Here is a 26,209-nt window from a genome sequence, read left to right as displayed (position 1 = left end):
GTAGTACTCTGGACTTTGGACTTCCAATGGTGTGACATCTACTCCAATGATTTCATTCACCATGATTGACCCCTTCACATTTCAATTTTTGTTAATTTATGCCACTAATATTTTTTGTTAGTTGTGGCTTCACAATACATTCTCCCGTCAGTAACTCATTGCCTCCTGTCTTTAATTTCACATTTTGTCATGTAGATATGTCAGGCCATGTGAACCATATAATGATCCAAGATACTTGTTCAAGATGGGATGTGTTGCATGCACACAGTGTCCAACTCAGGATTACAGCCATTCCACACCATGCACATACTTACAAGTGTCTTGTTAAATAAGACGTTTTATTACATTGTTCAACACATAGGCTGTCAATATGTCTGAATCATAGCAAATCACACAAGTGAATCATATTGGGTAAATGAACATATTTACAGGTACAAACATCCAGACCATGGAAGGAAGGGATTTGTCAGATATTGTTCTGTAGAATATGCAAACATTAAAGAGGGTGATGTCATCAGCTGGAGCCATACCACCTACCACACAAAAGTATTCCAACATCATATCATGTAAGACACAGACAGATGGCAAGACAACAGTTTCTGCACACAGGGTCATTTCAATCCAGAGATTATGCATCTGGTCGTATGACACAAATGTCAGTGATGTGGCACAGGCACTGTGGCCCACAATGATAACATGTCAACAGCTATATACATGCCATACAAAAAGAGTGTTTGGCCAAGGTGAAGGGCAAATAACATGTTTTTGGCCTACAACTACATATTTTCGGACCACATGACAATGCATATGATGCATCAGGGCTACCACACAACAAGGAACAAGTCCAATGGAGTCTTCTACAGTCCATCCTATCACTGTGTAAGCTGTCATGGCACAGGTCTCCTACACCCAAAGTCTGTGACAAACATTCCCTGGAACTATCCATGTCTACTTTGCATTTCAGAACAGCATCACATACCTGTCAATGTCACAACTCTGAAATGCACACATGAAGTTTTCTTTGTGAAGGTACCCGAACAAAGAACAAAAAAACAAAACAAGGAGTATAGGTATGAAACCATACATATGGCACAACTCACATAGCAAGCATTTGGAAAATAAAGTACATTGCAATAAATCCAACACAAACAAAGCAACATCATCAACGTGTGGATGTGTCAAAGCTATAACATCAAACAGCCTTTGACTGATTTAGCCTGAGTATCAGCTCCCTAGCTATTTCCAGAAATGTACCACACACATAATCACAATTATAGTTCATTGTACAGTCTAAGTTATAACATCACATGGCATACTTACACTCATTAGAAGAAGCTGTCCATGAGATCTTGTTGCAAGTCAGCTTCCTCTTCACCTTAGTCATCTTCATTTGACATTTCAGGATTCTCACTCTGGGCACTGCAGGCTCCTCCACCTCAGGGATGTAAGGGATATTCCTCCACAGGGCAATGTTGTGGAGCATGCAACATGCCACAGTGATATGATACACTTTCCAAGGTGCGTAGAGGAGGGCTCTACCAATCCTGTCTAGACAGCAAAATCTGACCTTCAGGAGCCCAAAGGCATGCTCCACTGGCAGCTGTGTTCTTCCATGGACCTCATTGAAGTGTACTTCCCCTAGCGTAGTTGGATTCCTCAGCAGCATCAGTAACCAAGGATGGTTTGGACATGCTGAGTCTCCTGTTTAAGTATGAAACATGAGTGCAACACTTAATGATTGTAGCACCTGACATTGCTCACAGACAATCGAGACAGATGTGATTTAGCAACCAGACAGGCCCTCTCTGGTTGCAGTTGTGACATGAGCTGGGGTATGAACCAGGAAAATGGGCACAGACTTTGAGATGTAGAGATCAGACTACTTGCATGTTGATACAATGGAAGTTTTTACTGTTGCAATACACTTGTTCACTGACCTGCGGTGGCACTAAGCCAACATGTGTGCCATCAATGGCTCCCAAAATATGTGGGAGCTGAGCAAAACCAAAGAAGTCAGTCTTTACATTGGCTGATATAGCTGTCAATGTGTTTCAACATTGCTGATAGGAAATCTCTGAACACAAAACTGAACATACGTTGGGACATACCACCAGATATGGCCACTGTATATTGGAGGGACCCTGCTGCCATGAGTTGAACAATGGTGGTATGCAGGTTGGATTACTGCTTGCAGTCATCAGATCTAGTTCCAACTGATCGCATAAATTAACTATTCTTTGCCTATTCAGATGGTACAGTTGTATGATGTGGTGTTCCTCCATGGTTTGAAGGTTTGGCAATGGACGATAGATTGGAGGTTGTCAGCTCCTCCCTCACCCAGGATGTCTATGTGTAAAAATACATGAGTTGGAGCATTTGTCACAGTGTCCATACCAACATACATGATGTATACCAACAAAATCATGTGACAAATCATGTCTGACTGGAAATACATTACACCCAAGACACACCACAGCTGTCAACTACACAAGAGACAAATGTGACACCCATGGTTGTCAATATATGAGTCCACAATATGGATTTGAGCAACAACCAACTATCTGCTCCACAATTGCTCCTCGAAATTTAACAGTCTGTTCTGACCACCAAAAATACCATCAGCGGCGGTGGACAGTACACCGCCATCACATGCCATCTGTGCCCAGCAACACACTACACTGGTGATTGTGTAGTACAGCCTACACAATAAGACTGACTTAGGATGTTTGTGATGATCTAACACATATACTGGTTTTGAGACACATTTAAAAGGGCCCAATACTGTATTTCTAACCATCAAAATAGTGGATGACTGACCTACTTCACTGGACATTACGAACCGCACACGGCTGCTGGTGGATGTCGTCCACGCAGCGGCCGGTACCAGCCATGGTGGACACAGCCATAGGCTAACGTTGTTGCCTGTGGCAGTCACAGCCCAATGGGTAAGCCCATTGGTGGTGATGACCGTGTATATGGTGTACGTGTACACCGTGTTTTGCAAAATCAGTCACTTGACTTGTGACTGTTGCCATCAACACCTTTAACACTTCAGCTGCTGTGTACTGCCTTGGTAAGCAATCATGCCATGGTCAGCAGGTGAAAGGGCCCCTAGCTTCTCTCTAGGGGAGCTGGATAAGCCTGTGGATGAGGTTATTCCCCTGTATGGTCAGCTCTATGGCTCCAAGAGGAGCAGGTAAGAACCTCATAGCACAATTGACTCTATTCAACACATTTTTTCAATATTTATTGCACATTTACATTGTGTTGTGTGTATTGTTTTGAGGCCTAGATCCTCCTTGTGTTGCATTCATATATGCAGGCAACAAGACTTTACAGCCATACAATGACATATCTTTGGATATGATGGTTGTAAATATCAAACAGCATGTATGTGCATGACAGCATAAGCTGTGTATGTATCTTGTTTAGGTCATTTGAAGATCTTGTAAGCAATGTGCATTGTGCCACAGATCATTCAGCCTACATCTGGGCTTGTCAAACTGTTGTATAAAGGGCATATCATGACCCACAGTGCTGTTAAGAGTGCCACACAAGCCACGTTTATGATGGACATATGATGTCCTGCCATGCATGGAAGTGATGGAAATGTGAGTGTTATGTAGCTTCTGTATGCTCAGCCTGCAAATACCAGGGCCTGTCAAATGTAGCGCCCAGTATGGGACAAAGCCTAGGCTGGAGAAGAGCTACTGCGTCTATGCAACTGTGGCACTGTGCCCACTCCCTGTGGACCTGCAGGTTCTGGCATGTGGCCAATATGAGGGTCAAGTGGCAAGATGTGGTCTGAATGCTTTAGTCCATTAACTAGATTAGGAATGGGTACTGATGTAAATCCCTGAACTAGTACATATGTGCTCTTTGCATCATTGTCAATCTGTGTTATTGACTTATAACAGGTCCCTTACTCCCACAGCTCTATTGTCTCCATTACATTAGTCATATTTGTCCAGTGCATTGTAGTGCACAAGTGACAAACCCATAGGGCATACAGTTTGTAGATTTCAGGGAAGCCATGAGATGTGACTCATCAGCTTGGTTACATGCCAAAAATTGACCACACATACCTTTGTTTGTTGGATGCTATCTTTGTAGGCTTACCACATATGGTCAAAAGTGTGTTCTGTGGTACAAGAACATACCACACAAGCCCACCCTGAAGTGGCATGAGTCTACATTGTGTAGTCAAAGTCCACACGTGCAGATGGAAGAGACTTTCTGTTCCCACCATGGCAGCCATTTCATTGTCACTCAAATCACCAACCAAATAGGAGGAGGTATCGCCATCGTCTTCAAAGATTCCATCAGCGTCACCACCTCCACTGAAGACTCCCCTCTCGCCGCTGAACACCTGCATTTTCAGATTCGCACCGACCCGAGGACCACCCTCAGAGGATCCCTCGTCTACCGTCCTCCCGGACCTCGCGCCCCTTTCAGCGACGCCATCGCCGACTTCATCTCCCCGCACGCACTCGCCTCACCGGACTACATCCTCCTAGGCGACCTCAACTTCCATCTGGAACAAAACAACGACCCCAACACCACCACCCTGCTCGCCAACCTCGCCAACCTCGGCCTCAACCAACTGGTGAACACTGCCACCCACATCGCCGGACACACACTCGACCCTATCTTCTCCGCCAGCAAACACGTCTTCTTCAGCCACGCCTCCGCCCTTCATTGGACCGACCACAGCTGCGTCCACTTCACATTCCGACGCGAGACCCGCCACCTCCGCACTCAACCCATCCCTCGCCGACAGTGGAACAAGATCCCTGAAGAGCAACTCTTCTCCGCACTCGCCGCCAACCAACCCACCCTCACCACCGACCCCAACGACGCAGCCCTCAACCTCACAAACTGGATCTCCAAATGCGCAGACAACCTTGCTCCCCTCAAACGCTCGCAGCGACAGAACAACACCAAGAAACCCCTCTGGTTCTCTGACACCCTCAAAGAATCAAAGAAAACTTGTCACGCACTTGAGAAAGCCTGGCGCAAGGACCACACCGCTGACAACATGACCGCCCTCAAGAACGCTACCCGCGAATACCACCACCTGATCCGCGCTGCCAAAAGGAATTTTTTCACCGACAGACTGGACAAAAACAGCCACAACAGCAGAGAACTCTTCAGCATCGTCAAGGAGTTCTCCAACCCCAGCGCCAACGCCGTCACGCCCTCACAGGATCTATGCGAATCCCTCGCCACTTTCTTCCATCGCAAGATCAGCGACCTCCACGACAGCTTCGGACACCAGACCCAACCAAACACCACCGAACCCGCATCCCCGACCATCACCCTCAACAACTGGACCCACATCAGCACGGAAGAAACCAAATCCATCATGAACTCTATCCACTCCGGCGCCCCTTCGGACCCCTGCCCGCACTTCATCTTTAACAAAGCCGACGACATCATCGCCCCGCACCTCCAGACCGTCATCAACTCTTCTTTTTCTTCTGCTACCTTCCCCGAATGCTGGAAACACGCCGAAGTCAACGCCCTTCTAAAGAAACCTACGGCTGACCCGAGCGACCTGAAAAACTTCCGCCCCATCTCCCTTTCCCAGCCAAAGTAATAGAGAAGACCGTCAACAAACAGCTGACCACCTTCCTGGAAGACAACAACCTGCTCGACCCCTCACAGACCGGATTCCGAACCAACCACAGCACTGAAACCGCCCTCATCTCAGTCACAGACGACATCAGAACCCTGATGGACAACGGTGAAACAGTCGCCCTCATTCTTCTCGACCTCTCGGCTGCCTTTGACACCGTCTGTCACCGCACCCTAATCACCCGCCTCTGCTCCACCGGGATCCAAGACCAGGCCCTGGACTGGATCGCCTCCTTCCTCGCAAACCGCTCCCAAAGAGTCTACCTCCCTCCGTTTCGCTCAGAACCCACTGAGATCATCTGCGGCATACCTCAAGGCTCATCACTCAGCCCGACACTCTTCAATGTCTACATGAGCCCCCTCGCCAACATCGTACGCAAGCACGACATCATCATCACCTCCTACGCCGATGACACCCAACTTATACTCTCCCTCACCAAGGACCCCGCCAGCGCCAAGACCAACCTACAAGAGGGTATGAAGGACGTTGCAGATTGGATGAGGCTCAGCCGCCTAAAGCTGAACTCTGAAAAAACGGAAGTCCTCATCCTCGGCAACACCCCGTCCGCCTGGGACGACTCCTGGTGGCCCACGGCCCTCGGCACCGCACCGACCCCCGCAGACCACGCCCGCAACCTCGGCTTCATCTTGGACCCTCTTCTCACCATGACCAAGCAAGTCAACGCCGTGTCCTCCGCCTGCTTCCTCACCCTCCGCATGCTCCGCAAGATCTTCCGCTGGATCCCCGCCGACACCAGAAAAACCGTGACCCACGCCCTCGTCACGAGCCGCCTGGACTACGGCAACACCCTCTACGCCGGGACCACAGCCAAACTCCAAAATCGCCTACAACGCATTCAAAACGCCTCGGCCCGCCTCATCCTCGACATACCCCGCAGCAGCCACATCTCCGTACACCTGAGACACCTGCATTGGCTCCCAGTCAGCAAAAGGATCACCTTCCGACTTCTCACCCACGCACACAAAGCCCTCCACGACAAGGGACCGGAATACCTCAACAGACGCCTCAACTTCTACGTCCCCACCCGCCCCCTCCGCTCCTCTGGCCTCGCACTCGCCGCCGTCCCTCGCATCCGACGCTCCACAGCGGGTGGGAGATCTTTCTCCTTCCTGGCGGCCAAGACCTGGAACTCCCTCCCCACCAGCCTCAGGACCACCCAGGACCACTCCGCTTTCCGGAGACTCCTAAAGACCTGGCTGTTCGAGCAGCGATAACCACCCCCTTTGTCCCTAGCGCCTTGAGACCCGCACGGGTGAGTAGCGCGCTTTATAAATGCTAATGATGATGAAATCTTAGGATGAAGTCTATACTATGGTAATTGCCTGTAGGGACTGGCTGCAATGATTCAATGTTGCAGAGTATACATGTGTCTGTCTAGACAGGCCCATGCAGTTTACCCTTCAGAAGGCTACAATGGTGTGTTGTGTGTCACTGTGGCTCACATCACAATACATTTTGCTTGAGCTTAGGCTACCTGATGTCAATAGGCTTGCTTAGTCAGTGTAGGGCATGAGCAGGATAGTGGGTTAGTGTGTAGATAAATCCAAAAGTGTGTAGTCATGCCCCTATACTCATCAGTGTGTATGCTTTACACTTGTTGGCAAGTAATACAGTACAGACCCCCAGACACAACCCCAACACCCACAAACACAACAACCATTCCCACATTACCCAGTAATTCCACCTCACAGCCCCCAAATTAACACATTTCCCTCACTCACAAATGCAACAGGCTCCAACCAAACCCAATTATGCCTCAGACATGAAAATAGCAACAGCATCAACCCCCACAGGCAAGATACCCACACCCTCAACTCCCCCAAATGCCTATCCCTTCTGAATACCCTACCTGTTTTCCCAAGGAAAGTTTCCTTTCTGACCTTGCCCTATCTCATGTGACCTCCACTCTTCTCCAAAACTCCAAGAGGACCCCTCTCACATCCCAACCCACCCCCTTCCACATCTAAGTCATCCCCTGTCACAACTGCCCCCCTTGCAAGCTCAGATACCCCCCCACCCTGAAGAAGAAGCCCACCCCTCTTAAGGAGATGTTTACCCCTCCTAAGAAAAAGCCCACCCCTTCCAAACCCGGCAATTCCATGTGTGACCCAACCCCACCCAAGAATGTTGCCTGAGGTGCCTGCATGCCCAGTTGATGCCCCTTCCTGTGAAGGTTTTCTGGCAGTGATCGGAGTCAAGCTGGAGCACAGTACTGTGTATGGACTAACATGAACTGGCCAATGGCCTTTAATCTAAATTGTTTCCATTCAGTAAAACCAAGCTGGCATTTTTTGAGGTACACATTTGTCCTGCCATTACGTCTACCTTTTTGTTGTTCCTGAGTAATTTGTGTTGAGTGCCAACAGTTGTGTGTTTTTCACCCTGATTGCTGATCCATTTTCTGTGGTTATCAAGATCTGACTTTGTGGGCAGTCCAGGACAAGGTTACATATTCACTGTATGGATATACGGCTGCTAATCCAATTGGGGTGTCAATGCATTGTGTTCTGTTTGATATGATAATTATGTCATCTTGGGTTGGCCAATGTCAGCACATATTATGTTGGAATGTGTCCCCCTGATGTTGATTGGACATTTGTCTCATTTGTGCAAGCTAGAGTTTTATTTGTCTACACATGGAGGGTGTTCAATTGTGCTACCTTCCTTTTCATTTGACTGACCATCTGTCCATTTTGATGTGTGTACCTTCTAGCTACTTCATCTAAATGTCTGACCAATGCTTTTGCTGTTGTATTTGTTTTCTTGACTTTCACTTGCACTTTGTGCAGATTGGCATGTTACTTGGTTCTAGTATTGGTTGTCCCTGAGATACATGAGGGGGTTATGCAGATTGGCATGTTATTTGGATATACTCTTAGGTGTCCCTGAGGTACATGAAGGGCCCGTTCGTGCGCAAATGTTGTTTTAGGGGCATGTGAAAAGTGAAATATGTCCCAGAGCAGCATCCTTCCTGGAGTGCCCCTGATGCTTCCGTCCCTAATGTGTAGGTATTGTTTACATTGTGAGCTTTGGATATTTTTCTCACAAAATATTGTGCATCCCATTGACCTTCCTTTGTATTGCAGTGTGGGTGATATGTGTGGGTCCATACAGGTATGTTTCATAGATTGTGTGTATTTGGATGAAATGACAGATCTATACATATGTGTTTTCAATGTCATGACAGGCCATGGCAGGCGAGCAATATGGGGGTGTCAGTTTGATTATGTGTGATGTTGATGTGGTGTTGCAGTGACTCAATGCTCTGTATACTTCAGTGTCCCTAAAACCAGGATGGGCAGACATGTGTGGTTTTATGGAGTGTGGCGGTGCACTGTAAGTGACCTGCCCAATGGTGGCATCATGGGGCTGTGAAAGGGTCATTTGTTTTTGATTCCGACCCAGGACACATAAAAAGTGTACTTGGTCCTTGTAGCGTCACCCAAATACCAGATCTATGGCAGATCTATGGCAGTGTGATGATCTGTTGTGGAGTTCTGAACACGAGTAGGTGTGTGATCTATCCGTTGGTTGTGCACTCAGCAGCATGTAATTTGGGCTTCATCTATGAGCAGCGGCAAGACATGTGTGATCGGCTCCATGGCAGCACAGGACATATGACACTGCCTGCAGGTGATTTCTTGCCTTTTATGCGTCCGTTTCCACCAACTAGGACTTAGTGGTTGGACGCCACGTTTGAGGAAGGCAACATCATAATCTGACTGGCAGATACACTGGCTCTGATGGCCTCATTGGCCTTTCTCACCATGGGGGCGGTCTGTGAATCCTGGCATTGCTGGGGGACCATGGCGGTCTTTGGTCTTTAGAACAGCATGCATCATAATACAGTGGTCTGACTGCCAACCCAACGGCAGACCACCTAACTTGTAATCAGGCCCTTAGTTATTGTGACTTTAGCAACGCCAGCTTATCATTTCTAAAACTTTTGGCTTTCAGAACAAGATATAAAAATTACTTTGCAGAATAAGAAAAAAATATCCAAAAAAGGGTAAAGTACATCAAAGTTTGGGGAGACATGGCATCCCAAGGACAGACAATTGAATTGTCTCCGCCATACAGCCCCAACGGGAAATAAATTAATGCACAAAAGGTGCCCATCTTGAATCTAAGCAGCAGCAACATGACTAGGCATGTGTAATGAATAAGGCTCAATACCCAGTGTGGTTTTTAGTTTGAGATAGCCCTTGGTAATGAGGATAGCAAGCTCTTTCTCATCCCTAGGCAAGCACCTGGATTGATAAAAGTGTCCTTCAGCCAAAGCTTGTTGTTTCTCATATCAAAATTGAGTCAGAAAAAAGAAAAGGTTGTCCTCATTTTTTTGAAACGACTGACATGATAACCAGGGAATATTCATCCCCAAATTACATCTAAGGCAATGACTAATAATTTGCTGGTTAAAGGTAGCAGAAGGGTTAGATCAGTGAGATAGCAACAACATAAGTGGAGAAAGTAGAATTAAATCTTCTAAATATGGTAGACCAAGATTCGAATGACAAATGAAATGAGGACAGCTAGGTGGCTAGGAGAGACGTTGCTGGCAGAAGCGATTTGCTTCTATTTTTATGCACAACGGTAGGGTGTATCTCCATACACCTGCCCCGTACATAGCAATGAGAACACATTGAGTCTCATAGATCTCTAGAAATGCTCAAGTTCGATTACCTCCCTCGAAGGAGATCAAATAAAAAAAAAACACTGCTACTGATTGCCTACATTTCTGGCACCTAACCAAACCCCTAAACAGGAAAAGCAAGAAGCTTAAAATAGCTTGGAAGAATTGATAATAATCGGGCTCAGGTTTAAGAACATTCGACCACAGACCATAACATGTGACTTAACATGGTATATGCCCATGTCAAGGCTGGACATAAAGTTGGCAAAGCCAAGAGCATGTTCTTGAGGCCACAAAGGTGTATGTGCCAAAACAGGGTATCACCCTCATTTAATAAGCAAGAAGTTGGAGTATGGCAATCATGGGGGTATCCTGCTCACATCCTTTCTAGGCCAAAAGCCTCAGAACATTCACCAATTAAGGCCATACCTTATTCTGGTGGATAAATTCGGTGAACATCCAATAGAGAGTTCACAAGCGCCACATCAAGCCATGATCCAGTAATTTATGCCACAACCTGGACCTCTAACATAGCCAAAAGCTCCACACAGGTCCATGAATGTCATTTACAAAGAGCTGCGCCTGGTGATGGTGTATTTCCCAATAATTGGGTGAATATGCAAACACTGCTCCATGATGCCAAAAACCTATTCTAAATCGATACTAGCATAACTGAAAATGCTGCCTTCGTTTGCCCAGGCCCTTATATTATTAAGAACCTCTTTGCCAAAAAATCTAGCCAAAGCGTTGAAAAGAGAGATGGGCCTATAGCGGAATGGATCGGATTGATTTCCATTTTTTAAAATAGGCACACACAATAAAACTGACCATGAGAATCCGATTCGATTTGCTGAATAAATTAGTGAGCAAGGGGAGGGCAAAAATCAATATTGCACTTTAAAAGGGTGGTAGGTGGCACATCAGGTCGACTTGACTTGTTTAAAGGACTCTACTTGGTAACTTTGATTTCTTCCTCTAGCTGAATTCCGAGAGAAAAGCTCAGAACAGCAGCATCAGACCTTAGAGGGTGGCGAATTGGGCACTCACTCAGACAATCGATTTTGCAGAAATGAGTAACCCAGTGTTCAGCAGTGATGTGCGAGCTAACATTAGGGAAGGTTCAGTTCCCGCTCTAATCGTATTTACGATGTGCCAGAATTCCTTTGGCCATTTGTTTTTATTATCCTTGATAAAGGTGTAAAGATTGTTTCGCCTAATCTCCTTTTTCCTGTTCTAGTGTGCCAACTCCACTGTATCCCTGAGATGCTCGGCATGAGCTTTTCTCGGGCATCTACTAGTCAAGCAACAGGCATATTAAACCATGTGGAGATGTGATCTATGCAGTGCGGAATAGGCTTCATAAGCATATTTTTACCGAAAGCGGATAACGCTAAGACCCCCCCCCCCCCACAGACACACACACACACACAAACTACTTGTAAGCTGAGCAGAAAGGCATATAAAAATGACATCAATGTTGCACCTATTCAAATGCTCAAGAAACAGACAGGGTTTGATAACTTCCACACCAAGTGCAGGCTCCTGTTCTAATGTTATTTATAACTCTGCTCCCAGGCTAATGGACAGTGTGCAAGGAAGGGAGTATAATAGACCCAGTGAGGGGTTTGTGGTTCTCCATACATAAGTTGCGTATTTTACTTCTAAGCCAAAGGTTTGTCAGTTGTCCAGTTATGAGTACATAATCAATCGTGGACAACCACCCTCTCCCAAAAAGAGTGGGTACCTGAGACAGTAAGATACTCTTCTGTTCATGGGCATTTTTAAGACTGTGCTCCAAAATAAAGTTACCTAGATGGTGGTCTGTCAGTTTGGAACACTCATCACTGATGAGAAAAGTACTAATAGTCATGCTGCTAAAATCACTTCAACATGGGTATAGTTGCTTTAAGTTCCCCACAAATAACCATAGTGTCACTACTACCCAGAGGCCTAATCTGAAATGTTATTCAATATTGTATGGTCTGAATGACCAGATCTAGAGAGGATCACCAAACTCCTGAGGGGATTAACACTGCTCCAGGTTCTTCAGTAGCGCTTTAGATTGGAGACCAGGAGAGGAAAAAAGTAAAGTGCCACATCAAAACCACAGAGGTTTATTGAAAGATTTACATCATCGAAGAAAGCAAAATAAATGTTAAGAATTAGTCATTTAGTTAGTAGCATGACGCTCAGAATGAACTGTGGGAAATAATCGCGCAATTCGAATACAGTTCAGCTCTAAGCATTAAATCAAAGTTATAAACCAGAGGTAGGTGAGACCGACTTGGAGTCACTTCCTAGAAGTCAATACACAGTGAGCACAACAGCTTCTGGAATGGGGTTCTTTTATAATGCAAAATACAATAAAATTCACACTGTTCCCATCCCTGGTGCTCACCAGGCACTTCAAGCGTTAGTTAATTTCTTTGGGCACTAGTTAACAAATCGCTACTTTTTATATATGGTAGGTTGTCATGAGAGTCATACTGTGGGCTCAACTGGTGAGGCCTTCGGAAATCGCTCTAAGTAAGACAGTGTTCTACAGAGTTCTAAAGAAGTAAACATGGACCTGTACCTGGAAAAGTGATGTTATATCTCAAGACATTGTTTACAAGGCAACGGGTGCACAAATCGTCTGTGTACAGAATGCGTCAGAAATGAAAAGATGACTGTGTTGAAAGATGGTTGCAAGCAGTTGCATTTTAACATCGAAGCCTACACTGATTAACATTAGCATAAGCACAATTTGTTCAAAAGAATCCCTTCTTTTTATTTACATGGTCATTTTCTTTTGGCGTGATAATGTTATTATTCTTAAAATTGAAAAACCCTATATCAACGCCTTGCAGCTAGACCTATTCCTGCACCTGTACACGTACTCATTTGTACAGGTACAGATTTCCTAATTTTATATTCACAAAACCTTCCAGATGTTATGCCTAGAAAAATCATGTGGCTTCTAATTTTGCCACCGCGTATTTTATTAGCCTGGCTAGTATTTCATGGCGAGACAGGTGTAAATTGCAGGAACATCATTAAATCCAGTATTTTTATTTAATTGAAACATAAACTGAAAGCAACACTTACTTGATGAATACATGTGGAAGGAAACTGTTCCAAAATCGTTCTGAAAACAAACTGAGGGAGCACTGTTGTGTTAAAAATGTGGCTTCTACTTCACTAACAACACAATACAGGACTGTGTATAGGGAACTGCAAGCTTATATATCCTAATGACTAATGACTGTAAAACACTGAACTGGAAGAAAAAAACAAGATGCAAAACAGGTGGTGTAGCTCAATGTTCTTTGCCTTTGGGCTTTGGTGTAGTTGTCAAACAGATTGTAGCACTGATCTTATGGAACTTTAGATATCAATTAAAAGGGTGTTGTGGGAGCTAACATCAGCACAGCCAATCGAATCACTGTGAATCCCATTTGGCTCTACAAGAACAACAACGAGGATGGTTTCCAAACCATGGAGGTTTAATACCAAATCAGTCAAAGTTACTAGTTTTATTCATTCAGTAAAACAGTTTTAAGTTCAGCTTATAACTCGATATAGATAATCACACTGGAATAATGTAAAGCAAATGAAAACATAAATCATTTAAAGAGTGAAAAAGGCAAAGTCGAGAGAGTATCAATTGTGTAATGGAACTTCCCAGAATTTAGGGGCATATTTAAAATGCATTGGCATAGAGCAGTGCCACAAATCCTTTTGCTGTGTTGCCCTATGCCAATTCAAAAGGGCAGGAATTCACAGTACTTACAAGATACAATGCATTCCAGTCCTTTCAGCCAGTGCTCGATTTGCTGCTTAACGCCAATGCAGGCACCCTTGCACCATGGTCCAAGGGTATGTGCATTGTTATCATGATTGTTTTTGTGCAGGGAGGGTCACCTTCTTGCACAAAAACAATCAATGCAGGTGTGTACCTCTTTCTATGTGAGTTGCAGAATGTAGAACACATTGAAAGGAGAAAAAACAAGGAGAAATTAAGATATTTTCCCCTGAGGAGTTGCACACTTTTGACGCATTCCCAGGTTTACAGATCCTTGTAAATCTGTGAACGTGTCAAAACCCATGAGTGTTGCATAGGAAAACCCACCACATTGCCCATTGAATGCCCCCTGATGCAGTGTCAGGTAATGCAACGACTTGCGTTTTGTTGCATTACACCATATTTATGAGGCCAGGAAAAGCCATGCAAACTGGCTTTGCGTGGCCTCGTAGATATGCGTCTGCACTCTGTACCGCCAGACTGTCATAAAAAATGACTTATCGGCAGTGAGAGGGAACTTGTAAATGTGTCCTTAAATGAACATCCAGGAGGAGAAGGTGAAATCCTAAGAAGAATGTGTCACTTTTTCAAGAACACTGACATAGTATTGATCAATACATTATAGAAACACAAAAATATAAGAAAATAGATATTGTTAACAAAAATATCTCCTTCCTATTCTTAACCAATAAAACCACAATTATTGTGAACATAAATAGGATGTCAGAAAATACTGAATTTTACAAATATGGGAAACAAAAATATTGTCAAATTTAAATACACATAAGATGTCAAAAATATCGATACACACAATATCACCAAAATTCTTACGTTATCATTAATAAATACAAAATGAAGCACTTTTACTTAACACAATTATTTCAAATCAAGATAAAAAAATGTTATACACATGTTTGAATTAAAAATACATATATAACATCACCAAAATATTTATAACTCATCCCAATAAAATATGTAACTTAATTCATAGCAATACAATAACAAAAATTCTACTCATTAAAAACATGTATACATCAATTGAAATATATATGTGTATATGTATATATATATATATATATATATATGTGCATTATATATGTGTGTGTGTTATATATATAAGCAAAAAACTATATTCAAAACTATAAAACATTAAAATATAACTTAAATCAGTGTGTACCATAGAAAAATATACAATTCAAAATAAAGAAATCAATAAAATCAAGCTTTAAACAACATTCACCAAGTAAATCAGACAATCAATTAAATCAACAAAATTAAAGGCTCACTAATTTTATCAACTGAATACTTCAAAAACAAAAAATGTTCAAGACGAGAAAACTCTGCTGGATTCTTTGACTAGCCCCCTAAAGAAGAAGTATATACATCCCACCAACTACCTACTCAAATAAGTACAACTTATATTTAAACTAATATTTACTTGGAAATAAAATTAAAAATGTTAAATAGCAAATAATTAACAACATACTCTCCAACTTCTATCCCTTTACATGTACTTTTTAAAAGACAACACTACAGTTTCAAAAAGTGATAAACTGTTGGCAAAATGCACCTATCATTGACCAGAAAAAATACCAAAGTATACATCAAGTATTAAAAAGTATAAACTTGCCCCAAAAGCAATTAAAAATAAACTTAGGGAACTCAACTTCTACAAACTACTGACAAATAATAAACTTAAAATGAAACAGATTTCTTTTTCTTCCAACAGAAAAGAAAGAACCTACTCCACATTGCAACACCTCCAATGGAAAAGCTACAAAACAGTGTGAAACATCTGAAAAGCACATATACATATATGTGCAAATATTAGAAGTTGCATAATTTTATATGTATAAAAATAATTTAATATACTTTAAAGAATTGCATTTCTTTATATATTACACTACTTTCAGATGCAATGACAGTGAGAGCTAACTATATAACATCCCAGAAAGGAAAGCAGTTACTAAGGCCCTCATTACATTTGTGGCACTCTGAGGATCGACACACTCATGGTGATGGTCTGACTGCCACACTCCAGGAGGTCTGACTGTCACATTACAACGCTGGCAGACAGACCCTCCTAAAGACCGCTGCCCCCACCAGGATCATGATTCCCGACATGGTGACGGCAGCCTTAGTTGTACTCAGCCAAAGCAGCACTGAACTCAGTGCTGCCTGCTGATTACAACTCAGCTTTCTGCCAGCCTTTCCATGGAAAGGCTGGAAGAAAGCCAGTGCCGGGGCCCACAGTGAGGCCCTTACAATGCTCATTGCATTCTAGTCAGCCCAGCGGCACCATTGTAATATGCTCCGGGGCAAACGTTACCATCATGGCGGTAGCATCCTTCCTGCAAATTTGACAGTCCTGCAATGGGACTGCCAAACTCATAATGAGTCCCTAGGTCACATGGGTTACACCTACCACCACGAAATTACATTGACAGAAAATGTGAATTGGAAATGTAGCAAATATTATCCTAATGCATGCTATGGGAGGGCCTCTACAAAAAATGATGGTGTAATTGATGTAAGGAACACAACTATCCCCAAATGTGACAGAAATAAAAGTGAGGCAAGTATTGCATGATAGAAGAGAGGCAAGTACTAGCTACCAGGACTCCACAACCAAAACCCTAAAAGATATACTCCCTAAAATCCCTGAACACTTCACAGGTCAACTACCACCTATGTGCACTTTAATCATTTAATTGTGCAAACTAGAAAAGACACCAGCAACACTCTTCCTGGCTGTAGAAAATACCAAAACACAACAATAAGTGAACACTTAAAATGACACTTAAAGAGGAATCCTTCCTGTTATGTGGCAACTTAAAAAAACGATAAATTAATCCTAATATTTTCTTCAGCAGATAATTTACTAAAGCGAAGCCATTCTCAAACCTGGATGATGAATGGTACCTTGAAAATATGCCAGAAACTATGAATTCAGAGATACATCATCCATGGTGAACATCAAACCACAAATATCCCTTTTATGCCCTCCAACCAGGTAAACAAAGCAGAACTTACTATGAATTCTTAAACCCACTAAGCATAAAATAAATAACTAATACCCATGAGAAACAATTATTTACTTAGAACAAGCCATAATTCAAACCCTTTTAAAAATTTACCACCACACAGCTATTCAAGGATGTTACTACCATTTCAATAAAAGCAGATACAGACACCTACAACAATCATACCAAGTGGCTCATTACGAGTTTGGCGGTCTTCTGGCAAGACTGCCACACTGGCGGACGCCAAAAGACCGCTGTGTTGGCAGCAATCCGACCAATGTATTACAACTCACATCGTGAAGACAGCCAAAAAGCAGCCAAAAACCTGATTTCACCATGACACTGGAGAACGGAAAAGAGACGGTCCCACCATCAGCATAGCCAGCCCGACAAAGAGTCCACCCACAAGATTACGAGCCACAAATCACCACAGTGGTTCTTCCATGGCAGAAAACCAATAGCAGTGCGAACCGAGACAGTCAGCACACCATACCACATTGTATAGTTTGAATACCCCAATCCTGAGACACATCTACACATCTGACACTCCTACTCAATGCACTAAATAACACACCCCTACGCAACCCAAAAACCTTTGCAAACAGAATGTCGTTCAGATACTCCGAGAAGCCAATAATATCGATATAGTACTTTAACACTATAGGTGCACATACACATCTCACTCAGCACACACCCCACACCCCACATCAGTACAACTATCACAATACACACATCACTAGCACACACAATCTGCAACAACCGTCTCCAACTAACATCGCAGGACACACTCCTCACCAATTACCTAACACTGCACCCTTACACTCACAACACCCCCCCACACTGTCTAAACAACCACTACCATGTCCCCAAAAAAACACCCACCTTTCACTGATAACGAGTTGAGGCTCATGGTGGATGAAATTGTCAGTGTAGACCCATACCTGTTTGGAGCACCGGTCCAACAAACATCTATTGCCAGGAAAATGGAGATGTGGCAAAGGATAGTCGACAGGGTCAATTCTGTAGGCAGTTATCCACGCACAAAGGACGATATCAGGAAGAGGTGGGACGACCTGCTGGGGAAGGTCCATTCCATGGCATTCAGGCACCAGATAGCCATGCAGAAGACTGTCGGTGGCCCCACCTTCCTCCCCCACAGTTCACATCATGGGAGGAGAAGGTCTTGGACATACTGCATCCTGAGGGCCTGACAGGAATACCTGGGGGTCTGGAATCTGATAAGTACCCATTTTTTTTTAAATATATTTTTATTAACATTTTGTTGTTACACAGTTTCATACTTGTTCATTTTACATGCATTTTTTGTTCATTATGCTATATTCTACCTTTTGTTCATTGTTTGCACTTTTTATTGTCATTTGTCTTAATGGTCTTTATTCAACAAATTGTGCTCATTTACTTGTTAAAGCGTGTTTCCTTTCTTCAATTCGCTGTTCTGCATAATCAACAATCACACAACAAACTTGAACCCCTTCTTCCTTGTAACTTGGGAGGGTGGCGTAGAGGGTTAAGTGCAGGAAGATAAGGGTAGTAGAGGGGGAAGAGGAACGTGGGGGAGAGGGAGAACACACGGTATGTGATATACAATTTCTGGTGACAGTCATATTGGACCGGTTGGAGGTGAGGAAAAGGAAGAAGGGGAGAAAAAAGAAAACAAAGGACCCCAAAAGGTCAACTTTACGGCTTTGTGCGAATGGCTTTTGTAATTGTTAGCTTGAAGGTACTATATTGTATTCGTTTTTGGGTGAGGGAAGATGTCAACCCAGGGCGCACCGGCGCACCGTGGGAGTGGCGGGTCACTCACGTTGCTTGCTATTGCTGTCAGTGGAGTGGGGGTCTGAGTTCCAACTGTCCTCACACCCTTACTCTTGATGTGATCTATGTGTGGTCTGGGCCTGTTTTTGGGTGTCTATCTATGTACTTCCACCATTTGGTTCCAACCTCGGTGGGGATTGGATTTCACTGGTTTCTCCTACTGGGCCTGCCAGCCTCTTATTTATACTCTCCCAACTCGTCATTAAATTCTCCCACCCCGGAGCTATAGGAACCTGACGAATATTCCTGGCTTCTTCTGCTTTTAGGACCTGTAGTTCAGCTCTAGACCATGTTGATATATCCCTTTTCCAGTCAGACAGCAGAGGACGGTCTGTGGTCTTCCAGCCCCTCGAGATTAGTCTCTTATAAAGGGCCAGGGAAAGGTCCAGAAAGCGTCCCTTCACTTTTCCACAAAGCGCAGCCGGTCTGAGGCCCAGCAGGCACAGCTCAGGGGTGGGTCTCAACTCAAACTCAAACAATTCAGTCAGGGTGGGCAATATTTCCCTCCAGCCTATCTGGATCGCTGGGCAAGTCCAGACCATGTGGTCAAAATCCGCCCCTCCTCCTCCGCATCTCGGGCAAGTCCCCAAAGTCCCTCCATATATACAGAACAGTCTGTGAGGTGTGAGATACGTTCTGTGCAAATAATTGTATTGAATGTATCTTAACCGTGTATTACGTGATATCTTCCGGGGGTAGGCCAGTATTCTCTTCCACTCTGAGTCAGTTAGTTCCCGCCCAATTGTGCCCTCCCACCGTCCTCTCAGCGACCGTAATGGGTCTAAGGCTGCCTCAACTTGGGCCTGATATATTTTGGTGATCAGATGTGATTCCTCCCCTAATGTCAACAGTGAGTGCAGGACCTCATGTGTGGCAGGTTCCGCATTCACCGTGTCCCAGTGAGTTTTAAGAGTGTGTACTAGCCTCCCGTAAAGCAGGAACTGCCCCCCGGGAACACCCTCTTCCGTTAATTCAGCAAATCCCCTCATCACTCCCTCCTTGAAGAGTCCTCCCACTACTTCTATTCCAGCAGACAACCAGGGGCCAAGTCCCGTGCTTCCCGGCCCCCTCCCCCTAGGTTCTATGGCGAGCACCGCCAGTGGCAGTGCTGGGGAATATGGAGGGCCCACTCCCACCCTTTTCGTGCATCTTTTCCAGCATGCCATTGCCACTTTTATCATTATATTGTTCCCAGGGGGGGTTATCTTTCTGTTTGTCATGCATGCCGCAATCCACGCCGTGTCAATTGCTCCTTGGGTTGTATACAAATCCAGTTGGCCCTGGCCCGCAAGCCAGCCGGGTATCCACTGTAATTGGGATGCCAGGTAGTATGCCTCAAAGTCGGGGGCTCCCAGGCCACCTGTGTTGGGTGGCCTGCAGATGGTTGTAAGTGTTGTTCGCCTGCGCCCATTGTCCCATATTAGTTCTCTGAGTAATGCGTTCAGATCGCGGAACCATGCTCGGGGTATTAACAGTGGCAAGTTGGTGAAGTAATAGAGAAGTCGGGGGAGCATGATCATCTTGGAGAGCGCCACTCTGGCCATCACTGACAGTTTCAGAGAGCGCCAAAATTCTACCGAGGATCTCAGGGATCGGAGCGCACTACCAAGGTTGCCTTCTCTTAGGTCTCCCACGTCATGATAGATCTGGATCCCCAGGTATCTAAATGTCCGTAAGGCCCATTTCAGGTCTGTTGGGCACGTTGCAGGACATCTATATCCGGGCATCAGGGGGAACACATATGTTTTATTGCGGTTAAGTCTTAATCCTGACACCTCTCCAAACTCCTCCAGGGCGTTCAGGGCCCAGGGGAGACCACTCGCCCCATCTCTAAGATAGATCAGGATGTCATCTGCATATAGCGAGATAATGTGGTCAGTTGGTCCCCACTGAATCCCTCTACCCGCTCCGTCCCCTCGTACCCAGGCCGCCAGGGGCTCCATCGCCAGGGTGAACAACAATGGAGATAGGGGGCATCCCTGTCTAGTTCCTCGGTGCACTGGGTAAGCACCAGAGATTGTCCTACCTGTCTTGACCCTTGCCAGTGGGGATGAGTATAACAGATCCACCCATTCGACCCAGCCCTCACCCAGACCCATCTTTAACATTGTCGCCCTCACGTAGTCCCATCTAATTCGAGTCGAAGGCCTTTTCAAAGTCCACTGCTAGCATGATCCCAGTTGGCGGCTTCGATTCACTGGGCATATGTATGATAGAGAAAATATGCCTAAGGTTCAGAGAGGTGCTTCGACCAGGTATGAAACCGTTCTGGTCAGGATGTATCAGGGTGGGCATAAGAGGTAATAGCCGGTTGGCCAGGATCTTACTGAGGATCTTAAAGTCGCTATTTAGCATTGATAGTGGGCGAAAGTCTGTTACTGATGCCTCCCTGCTGTTTGTTTTAGGAAGTGGTACTACCAATGCCTCACGCAGTGTGCGTGGAAGTTCTCCGTTCTTTGCCGATTCCGTATACATTTCTATCAGTCTGGGGACTAGTAAGGATTTATACTTTTTATAAAAGTCCATAGGGAGATCATCTGTACCTGGGGTCTTCCCAGGGGCCAACTGTGCAATTGCTTCAGTTGTCTCATCCACGGTCACTGGGCCCCCCAAGCCGACCCTGCCCTCTGGGCTCAATACCGGTAGGGGTATCCGAGTTAGGAAATTGTCAAGGGTCCCCGTCCTCAAGTCTGTGGGCTTCCTGTATAGGTGTGTATAGTAATCTCTAAATGCGTTGTTAATGGATTCTGGGCTGAGTCTGCGTGTTCCCCCCCTGTCTAGTACACTTGCAATAGGGTCACTGTCTCTGTGCGGGCGCACCAGCCATGCCAAAAGTCTACCGGATCTCCCCTCCTCTGACTGTATGGATGCCAAGTATCTTTGCCTACTATGGCATCTAAGCCGCTCTTCAGCTTGGGAGTGCTCTCTACGTGCACGTTTATACTCTTCATCCACTTGCCCTGCGGAGCTCTGTCTCAGCTCCCCCTCATGTATGACCCTCTCCAATGCATTTAATTCTCTCTCAAGCGTACGTGTTATCCCCACCGACTGTCCAAGACAGTGACCCCGTGTCCCCACTTTGAGTGTCTCCCACTCTATGCCTCTGGCGGAAGTGGATCCCTGGTTAGTTTCTATATGTTCTGTTAGGTAGCATTGTAATTCCTCCCTGTATGCCTGGTCTTCTAGCGCTGTCGGGAGCATTCTCCATGATGGTATGGGGGGTCTGTCCTGTGATACTCTCAATGTCAGTAATAGAGGGTTGTGATCTGATATTGTGCGGGCAAGGTACTCAGCATGGGTCATATTTCGAGCCAGTCCCGCGGTGCAAACTATCCTATCGATTCTAGTGTGTACCTGATGGAGACCCGAATAAAACTAATAATACCTGGTCGCTGGGTGTTGAAACTGCCAAGCATCTACCATCCCCCAGTCGTCTAGCCACCCAACTAGTTTTTTTGCTGTTTTGGTTGATGTTGCTCCCTGTAGTGGGGGGGTAGATCTATCTAGGTCAATGTCGAGCACTGTGTTTTAGTACTTCCCCCATGTGTTGACGAGTGAGGTGCCTAGACAGGTCCGTCATGAATGATGTTTGGTCCTGGTTGGGGGCGAATATACAACTCAGGGTCAACTGGAGCCCCTGTAATTTCCCTTCCAATATGACAAACCTTCCCTCTCTGTCTATGTTGGAGGAATCAATCGTGAAGGGGACCCCCGCCCTAATCCAAATCAGGACTCCCCTTGCGTAAGTTGAATATTCTGTGGCAAACACCTGTCCCCTCCATCTACGCCTTAGTTTCTCTCCCTCTCCAGGTGCGAGATGGGTCTCCTGTAACATAGCTATCTGCACCCCTCTCCTTTTTAGAAAGGAAAGAATTCTATGGCCCTCATTCTGAACTTGGCGGGCGGCGGAGGCCGCCCGCCAAAGTCCCGCCGTCAGGTTACCGTTCCGCGGTCGAAAGACCGCGGCGGTAATTCTGACTTTCCCGCTGGGCTGGCGGGCGGTCGCCTTCAGACCGCCAGCCAGCCCAGCGGGAAAGAGGCTTCCACGAGGAAGCCGGCTCGGAATCGAGCCGGCGGAGTGGAAGCTGTGCGACGGGTGCAGTTGCACCCGTCGCGTATTTCACTGTCTGCGCAGCAGACAGTGAAATACATGTAGGGGCCCTCTTACGGGGGCCCCTGCAATGCCCATGCCAGTGGCATGGGCACTGCAGGGGCCCCCAGGGGCCCCGCGACCCCCCCTACCGCCATCCGGATTTCGGCGGTCCGACCGCCGGGATCTGGATGGCGGTAGGGGGGGTCGGAATCCCCGCGGCGGTGCAGCAAGCTGCGCCGCCGTGGAGGATTCAATGGGGCCGCGGTACACTGGCGGGACCCCGCCAGTGGTGCCGGTCCGACCGCGGCTTTACCGCCGCGGTCGGAATCCCCATTGGAGCACCGCCGGCCTGTCGGCGGTGCTCCCGCGGTCCTCCGCCCTGGCGGTCAAAGACCGCCAGGGTCAGAATGACCACCTATGTCTCTTAGCAGGAGTGCCCATCCCCCTAACATTCCAAGTTATGATATTGTAGTCTGCCATCCTATTCTCAAGGCCTGTTGTATGTAGAGCCGGCACGCCCATGGCCCCGATCGATCCCCCCACAAGCTTGTACCTTCCTCATGCTCATACCATTTCGCACATGTAGCCGATATAACTAGTAACTGCAAACCCCAACTCCCCATCCCCAGGGCACCTCCGGAACTGTAGGCTGCCCAATAAGTTCTGCAACACTGCAAATTATTCAAACACATCAATGCAATACTCGCCAGTCAGGACTGAGAGGCAAGAGTCTGGTCCGGGGGAGTGGCCAGGTCCAGAGGGGCCACCTCACTACTTATCTTGTCTCGCATTTCAGCGCCGGTGCGGGTTCGATCTATGCAAGTTCGTCAGCGGTCTGCGGGGTCACTCTTGGTGTGTAAGTCGAATCCCCAGAGCCATCGGGGGAGGACACCACCGCGTCGTCCGATTCCTCTTCTGAGGCCTCCCGGGGCAATGACTCTCCACCCACCTTGGCCTCTCTCTTGCCAGTTTCTCTCTGTGTCCGCGTTGGCGCCAGCCGCTGGCGGTCTCTGGGTCTTTTCCCCCTCGGGGTCCGCTGGGTCCCGCCCGCCCCGCGGTTCTCCAGTGCAGGTCGCGTCGGCCGTGTCCCAGATCTTTCACGCCATTCCCATGCCTCCTCTGGAGTTTGGAATCACTCGTAGTCTTGCTGGGTAGAGCAGCGAGTACTGTATCCCCTCTTCTCGCAAGGTTCTTTTAACGGCTAAGAAGGAGGCGCGCTTATTTTGGACCTCCAAGGTGAAGTCAGGGAATAATGTTGCTTCGCCATTGGCTACTTTAAACGGGCCGGTTTCCCTGGCTTTCTGTAAGAGGATGTCTCTGTCTCTGTAGTGCAGGAGTTTAGCTATTACTGCTCGTGGTGGCCTGCCAGGAGCGAGTGGTCTAGCTGGCACACGGTGTGCTCGCTCCAGTGAGTAAAAGGGGGTCAGACATCCTGGTGCGACAACTGTGCTTAGCCATTTCTCCAGAAACTCCACTATATTCGTCCCCTCGGCCCCCTCAGGGAGGCCCACCACGCGAATATTGTTCCTTCTATTTCTACCTTCTGCGTCTTCAGCTCGCTGCTCGAGCTTCGCCACTCTGCCAGCCAAGGAGGTCACCTCCGCTGATACGTCTGCTTGTTTTGGGACGACTTCCGCTAGCGTTGCTTCCACTTCTTTTACTCTGTCGGCTAATTTGTGGTGATCGGCTCTCAGGAGGCCCACCTCTGTCGCCACTTGATTGATGTTGCGCTGTAATGTGGATTTGGTGTCTTCAATGGCTCCCAGTATCTTGTCTAGAGTGTCTTGTATTTTGATTTGCGACTGCTTCTGCATGGTCGGTTCATTGTCCCCCAGTGGTGTATGTGTCAGGGGGTCCATGGCTTTGCTCTTATGTCTGCCCTTGGGGGGCATTGGCCAGGCAGGGAGGGGTGACTCAGTTAGTCTAGCGCACTATTTAGGCGCTTATGATGTTTGCTGTTGATTTGTCTACTAGCCCAGGGCACTGTTGTCGCAGTCTCTGGATCTGGTCGCTCCAGGGAGAGCCCCAGGCACTCCGCCAGCCACACCTAGAGGATCATCCGATCCAGTGCGCTCAGGCCTGGGTCCTCCGGTGGCCCCCCGCGGACCAAACGATCATGCGTGCGCCGCGCTCCACAGATGAGGAACCAGTCCTGGGCCAAACCGGGGCAGGTGCGCTTTCGTAGATTTGCGTCGTTGTGTGTAGGAGGGGTGGATGCAGCAGGCCTTCAGATCGGCACCGGCTCGGTCAACCAAGGGGGGCCCCGCACCCGGGAACAAAGGCACCTGGCCCCCAACTCTGGCAGTCGATGGCGCAGGGCGATTCCACACTGCCCCGCCTCACAAAGGACAATCAACGCTCGTCTCGGGCCGCCCTGGGCGTAGAGAGTCCCGTCGTCGGCATCCGTGGGGCCCTGGGCTTCCAACACCGGCGCACCGATTGTGCGTCCCCCAGGGGGGCGTACCCAAAGCGGGCCCCTCACCGGGCAGCCCCGGTAGGCCCCCCGTCTCCTCGTTGTATGCAGTTCCGCAGCCAGGAGGCACCAGGTTCCGCCCCTTGAGCAGGGGGCCAACTCGCCACCAGACGCTCCGATCCGCACCCCCCCCTTCAGGGTGGGCCCGCGTCCGAATCCGATGCCGGGCGCAGCACACCGCCCAATCCGGGATCTCGGCCGCAATCCGGCGGCGATCCCGCGGGTCCAGGCCCGCGCCGGGGCGCACGAGTCTGTCGGGGGCCGCCTAAGCAGCCCCGGGCGCACCAGCCGCTCACCTTCAGCGCTCCGACACGGGGAGCCTCCAAGCCCAGCGCGTCTCGGCCCCGCCCGTCGCCAGGGCCGCGGCCTCTCTCCTCAGTCCCGGGCAGCCCCAGCCACTCGGGAGCCCGCTCCAGGGGGCAAGTCCGCACCTCCGCGGTCCCCCCCCATCCGCAGCAGTCGTCCCACTCCTCTCTGGGCACGAGATCGCCCGATTCAGCGCGTCCAGGCATCCATTTGAAGTCGGCCCCTCCGGAGCCGAACAGTTAAGCGTGCGCCATGCTCGGCTCCGTGGCCACGCCCCGAATCTGATAAGTACCCATAACATTCATGTCACACAATTGACTAGTCATGCATGCTTCCCCACCACCCAAATCCTCCCTATTTAACTAAGATGGCAGAGTCGATGCACATGCACAACATCTAGTT

At 47.2% G+C, this 26,209-nt stretch overlaps 1 protein-coding gene across 1 annotated transcript in view; it reads right to left on the bottom strand.

Annotated features, from left to right (window-relative positions):
• LOC138253983 (tropomyosin-like) overlaps positions 1–24,842 on the bottom strand; it is a 109,543-nt gene extending 84,701 nt beyond the window's left edge. Inside the window, exon 1 of the mRNA XM_069205805.1 lies at positions 24,569–24,842. Within this exon, the coding sequence (XP_069061906.1) occupies positions 24,569–24,842 (274 nt within the window). The remainder of the gene's footprint in view (positions 1–24,568) is intronic.
• Positions 24,843–26,209: the final 1,367 nt, after the last annotated feature.

This window comes from Pleurodeles waltl, chromosome 1_2 (genome assembly GCF_031143425.1).
Source record: "Pleurodeles waltl isolate 20211129_DDA chromosome 1_2, aPleWal1.hap1.20221129, whole genome shotgun sequence".
NCBI classification, from domain to species: domain Eukaryota; kingdom Metazoa; phylum Chordata; class Amphibia; order Caudata; family Salamandridae; genus Pleurodeles; species Pleurodeles waltl.
The sequence above is the reverse complement of the archived record's forward strand: the minus strand, read 5'-3'. Positions and strand labels throughout refer to the sequence as shown.